This window comes from Enhydra lutris, unplaced genomic scaffold (genome assembly GCF_002288905.1).
Source record: "Enhydra lutris kenyoni isolate GAN:26980312 unplaced genomic scaffold, ASM228890v2 scaffoldscaffold6, whole genome shotgun sequence".
NCBI classification, from domain to species: Eukaryota; Metazoa; Chordata; class Mammalia; order Carnivora; family Mustelidae; genus Enhydra; species Enhydra lutris.
In genome coordinates, this window is record NW_019154090.1 from 33,362,354 (window position 1) to 33,368,353 (window position 6,000).

Below are 6,000 nucleotides of genomic sequence, written 5' to 3' on the forward strand. Positions count from 1 at the left end.
AATGAAAGCTTTTACCAAGAGCACACACAGAGCTGCAGGGCATCAGCTGTGTGTGTGTGTGTGTGTGTGTGTGTGAGAGAGAGAGAGAGAGAGAGAGAGGACATTGTTTAACGTTCAGTTCCTACATAGAAGGCAAGGCTCGGTCCATCTTCAGGCAGTAGTTTTACACTTGTCCATGTGGTGGCGCAGTCCCTTTAATAACTGTGTGTTCTTCCTCCCCCGCACCTCCCCCTCCAAAACGCACTACTTGCTGTTCTGAGGGTGACATTACAGGCACTCCGCAACCAGTGCACAAAATGCAAGTCTCACGCAAAATTAGGTAAAATCAATGGAGAGGAAAGTGTGTGCTCTCTAAAATGTTCTCCACATTTTGGTATTTTCCGAAGAGCAATTACAACTAACCTTGTCAGGTAGTTCTAATAGCTTTCCAAGTCCCACCTGGCCCCTCCCACTTACCCCAAAGTAAGTGAATTTTCCCCAATCTTACATAAAATCACAGCCGACCATAACCTTGGACTGTGCTCTTATAGGACCTCCGCTTTGGAAAAAGGATATGAAGGTTTGAAGAACAACTGAACCAACTGAATAATAAACCTCTTTCAAAGGATGGAAAACAAGATGCCTGAACAATGGACGTGAGAGAGAGGGGAGAATCCTTTCACAGGGCTTTTGACCCACACCGCACATGCAATAAAAGCCTCACATTTAATTTACAAAAAAATCTGGTGATGTCCGCACTCCCCATGATGAGATACTCTATTTGAAGGAAGACACTTAACACCAAGCTTTAAAGCCGTGTGCGGTTACTGAATCCCATCAACTGAGCACAGCGAATTAATGTTTCATAAGTCCTGTAAGATGATCTTGTTGCATTCCAATTTCCCCACATTAATTTTTTACCCTAAGCATTTACATCAAATGAAATATATGTAAATACATATGTAAAATATATAAAACAGCACAATTTCGGTAATCTCATTTTTTACCCTTCATCCTTAATATCATGAGATCTTTAAAACATTTAACTGGCTCACACTCGACTTCTGAGGTATTGCAGTAAAGGAATAAGGAGGTTGGGATCATAGCAAACCTATTTAAATAGCCGAGCCGGGGTGCCTGGGTGCCTCAGGGGGTTAAAGCCTCTGCCTTCAGCTCAGGTCATGGTCTCAGGGTCCTGGGATCGAGCCCCACATTGAGCCCCACATCGAGCCCCACATCAAGCCCCACATTGGGCTCTCTGCTCAGCAGGAAGCCTGCTTCCCCCTCTCTCTCTGCCTGCCTCTCTGCCTACTTGTGCTCTCTCTCTCTGTCAAATAAATAAATAAAATCTTTTAAAATGAATAAATAAATAAATAGCCAAACCAGGTTTTGAATGCCTTGGTGTGTAAATGGGTTCCAAAGGCCTATGACCCTCCTGAAAAGGCATGTAGTTGTGTGTGTGTGTGTGTGTGTGTGTGTGTGTGTGTGTGTTTTAACAGCAACCAGGTCAGGCCATGAAACGAAGCAAGCTGACATCAGCAGTTCACGTCACGTTTACAACAGGAAATTATGCTCTTCAGTCTGGTTCCATCTATTTGACTTTACCTGTCCTGCTGGGTTTTATTTTATTTATTTGATTTGATTATTTTTTGGCCACAATAACAGTAGAGTCCCAAGTCTTACCCCGGAAATGTTTACAAGCAAGTGTGAGATCACATAAGTGAGCCCGGTCCCCAGAACTCCAAACTGCGGGGGTCTGGTTGGAGCGGAGCACAGAGAGGTTAACAGCTGTCACTGTGAATGACCTTCTGTTGTGGTTGCCAGAGGGGGAGGTGGATACATTTCATAAATGGCTTTTAAGTGCCTTGCCACTGTGTCACAAGGGGTTATCTGGGATTTGGTTGTTCTACAGTCTTGGTTTGAATTTGCTTAATCCCATTAACCCAAAGACACCAGGACACACCACCACCACCTCTTCACTACCAACCAACCCCCCCCCCCCCCCCACCCCCCTTATGACCTCTTTCCCCCTCTCCCCCCAGCCCCCCCCCCCCCCCCCCCCCCCCCCCCCCACCCCCCCCCCTCCCCCCCCCCCCCCCCCCCCCCCCCCCCGCAGGAAATCTATGCTTAGCTCCACCTCGCAGTTCCATGCTAGAAGGTTTGGAATGAAGGGTCACCCAACAGATTACACAACAAAAGAGGAATTGAAGGGTTAGATAGGAGTGGCCCCTAACATTTGTTGCGATATAAAAACTCCTCAAGCAGTTGATAATAAAATAGCATCCGTCAACCTCCAGAGAAGGTTGATTAATCCCCATTTTTTCCCCCTTTCAAACTGAACCAAAGGGAAAGGTCAAGGCTCATGGAAAGGATGGTGTGGCAAACTCATCCTCAGGATCTGTGTTCAGTCCTGAAGTTACTTAGGCCATGCCTAGGCTGGGAGTGGTCACTGGAGTTCCATGTGACCCACACAAGCATGAGGCATGCCTCCCCTTCACAACCCGGAAGTCAATGCTGTCTTCTCTGTCTCACCAAGTTTCTAGAATTTCCAGGGTTGCAGAGGTGTCTGTATTTGCTGCAGCCCTTTGTTCCCTCTTTAAGGCCTCTCAGGGGGCCAGTTGTTTTGGGTACATTTTGCATCAATTCAACCCACCAGCATTATGGAGGTCAAAGATCCATGTGCTCCATGGGAGGGCAAGCCCCCATGAACAGGGAGTTTGTCGGTCTGGGTAATTGCTCGATCTTCAGCACGCAGTTCAGAGTCTAGCCCACAGAGATTCCTAGTTAGTGTGAGTTAACCAATTAAGTAGCATGAGGTGAAGGGGGTTGAAGGGTGGGTCAGGAAATAGGTAGTCCCCTGAGCATTATGACCTGAGAAATTAAAAGAGACACCAGCCTGTCAAGGGCCCAAAATTTCCTTGGTTAAAATGACCAGTTTGGGGTTAAAGTGTTGTTTTTAGGAGACTAGTAAGAGGTAAGCCATATTACCTGGTGAAGAGAACCGCTATGAGCCTAGGAAGGGACATCTTCTGGAGCAGAAAACTTTGAAGAGGCCCCAATCATTAAATGATTGAAAAAGATCATACAGAATTTTAAGCCTCTCCACCCTGAGCCACCTTTTCCCATTCTGTGGCTCTTCTCACATTTGTGAAGCTCATGTGAGTTCCAGGGAAGATCTGAGATGAAGTCAAGGCTTACAGAAGTTTGGGGGAGAGGGGAAACCATCCCACACCCTATTCTCGGGCACCTGGAGGGAGTTCATGGGTGCTGCTTTCCATGGATGACCTTGTTAGAATAACCTTGTCTCTCCTAATTTACACACAGAAAAGTGATTTCTTCTTTTTTTTTTAAGATAGATTTATTTATTTATTTATTTGACACATTTATTTATTTGAAAGAGAGAAGAGAGAGAGATCACAAGTAGGCAGAAAGGTAGGGAGAGAGAGGGAGGAGCAGATTCCCCGCTGAGCAAGGAGCCCGACTCGGGGCTCAGTCTCAGGACCCTGAGATCATGACCTGAGCCGAAGGCAGAGGTTTAACCCATGGAGCTATCCAGGTGCCCCAGAAAAGTGATTTCTGGGAGATTTTGCTCTAGACTGACAAAGCCAAGAAGGAAGGCAAAGCCTTTCCTCTGGATCTTTTCTTCCTTTTTTCTTTAATTTATCACCATCAATGAACACCCACAATTCTCGCTGGCTTTACTAAAGGCTATCCTGTAAGATGGAGAAGCCTGAAATCGCCTAGCGTATCAAGGGCTCTCCTCCCCAGCTCCAGCAAATAAACCATTTCGTAAGTGCCGAGAGAAAAAAAAAAAAAAAAACACTCCTCTAAAGTTATTTTGTTTCTTATTTTTATTACACACAGAAACATAAACCATGACACCCACCGGGTTGTGCTTTGAAATATGAAAGGCAAGGAGAACTAATTCGGGGACAGAGGGAGATGAAGCACTTTGGATGAGGGATGAAATAGCCCCGTTGAAAGATGAATGCTATAGAGACAAATTGAAACCTAAAGTGAAAGTTTAGACAACAGTATTCAAAATGAATGATAACGGAAAGGCGGCAGGATGGGAACATTCGAGGCAACAATGCAATCTGGTTCCACCAGATAAGATGGCTATCTTGCTCTTAATGCTAACTGCTTCCTACAGCAAGAGCGATGGATGAGCCTCCCTGTTACACTCAGAGAGAAAGTATAGTCACCAGAATGCATCACTATTTTTTTTTTTTATTTGACAGACAGAGATCACAAGCAGGCAGAGAGGCAGGCAGAGAGAGAGAGGGAAGCAGGCTCCCCGCTGAGCAGAGAGCCCAATGCGGGGCTCGATCCCAGGACCCTGGGATCATGACCTGAGCCGAAGGCAGAGGCTCTAACCCACTGAGCCACCCAGGCGCCCCTGCATCACTATTTTTATACACAGTTAGATGAAGTATCCACGTAATTCCATGTGAGGCAAATGAGGCTTGGTTTTGTCAGTCAATTGTTTGAAATTCCTAGGCTTGGGATATTTTTAAACAACCTACTAGCCCAAGACTTCTCATGGCCCCCAGAGTTTTTGCCTTTCTACTAAGCATCTATCTAGATAAATAATTTCACATCGTTAACATTATCACTTGGAGATCTTATTTCGGTAGGATGTCCTCATATAATTTTTACAACATGATTTAAAAATAAAATTTTCTTACCTGGAAAATGCAGCAACATTATCAACCAAAGTTTCCTGGTCATTTGCCCCGGACCTATAATAGTCATAGATAGACTTCTGAAGGACTGATTTCGCATGTTGTTCATAATCACTGATACAAACTAATCGCGTAAACATTTTCACGGGGTATTGCAACCCCAGGTTTGGGGTTTTTTCTCCCCTGCATAGCCTTCTACATCCTGATAGTTCCACTGCTTGTCAATTATTAACAGAATTTTTCCAAAGTTCAGATTTACTTCTCTGTTGCTTACATTGAGTGAGTAAATATACGCTTAGATTTTGCAATTTCCCTTGCATCTGTCTGCCAAAGAACAGCTACACCTAAGCCACGAGAAGGTGGGGTTGGGGAGGCAGGAGGAGGGGACTAGTTGTCTGTCACATCAAAAATTAAGGACCTAGAAAAAAAAAAAAATTAAGGACCTAGAGAGGTACTTGCATGAATCCGCTCCTGGCTCCGTTCTGGCTAAGGCTGCTTCTCCCATACGGTATGTGCGTTTGCTTGGAACCCCGAATAGGTTGCCCACTCATTTTCCTTCCACATTTGGACCATCAACATATCATGTGACAAGGAGCTTATGGAATGAATGGGGCATCCAGTGAAAACGGGGTCTTTATATAATATAAAATTCAGCTGATTATAAACATTTGTCTTTAACAAGGAACATGAAGCCCAAATTTACAGCTTATGCTTAAAGAGTCTTGTCTCACTCTGGGGAGGATATAAGGAGGTGCAATTCCAAAGACCTTGTGGTCTCCATCTAAAATTTCACTCAATCATGGAACACTTTGAGGGAGACTTGTATTATTAAGACTTTCGGCTTTGACATCGGTCAGACCTGGATTTCCGTCTAGGATCCTCCATGTGAAACTGCTCACCAGCCATTTGGCAGTTGAATTCTAACTGCCTACTTCTGTGCAAGAATGTTTTCTACAACTTGGACCCTCCTTTTCCATGCACTTGGCAGACCACAGTGCTAAGGAGTCGATGTCCTAGGGGACAGCTCTCCACCAAGTCCTCAACCAAGGACTCAAGGGAGTTGGTGCATAAATCCCCCCAGATTCCCCACTCCCCTGGTTGCTCGGGTGCCCCCAGTATTAGCTGATTGGTGACCCACCCTGCCGGCTGGCTGCCTTCCCTTCCAATCTCACTTTTCTACTCCTTAATTCAATCAAAAAGCTTTAAGCAGTCAGGATCGGCATTGAATTAAACACAGGTTTATTCCAAAAGTTCACAAATGCTTATATTTTTGCATCAGTGTGATAATAGGTAGAAGAACATTAAAATTGCTATTAGAATGTGAATATCTGTTAAT

The 6,000-nt window shown here is 44.9% G+C and overlaps 1 protein-coding gene across 1 annotated transcript in view; it reads right to left on the minus strand.

Moving 5' to 3' along the window:
- LOC111141817 (hydroxyacid oxidase 1) overlaps positions 1-4,857 on the minus strand; it is a 50,349-nt gene extending 45,492 nt beyond the window's left edge. Inside the window, exon 1 of the mRNA XM_022494646.1 lies at positions 4,668-4,857. Coding sequence (XP_022350354.1) covers positions 4,668-4,804 — 137 coding nt within the window. The 5' untranslated portion in view covers positions 4,805-4,857. The remainder of the gene's footprint in view (positions 1-4,667) is intronic.
- Between the last annotated feature and the right edge of the window lie 1,143 nt (positions 4,858-6,000).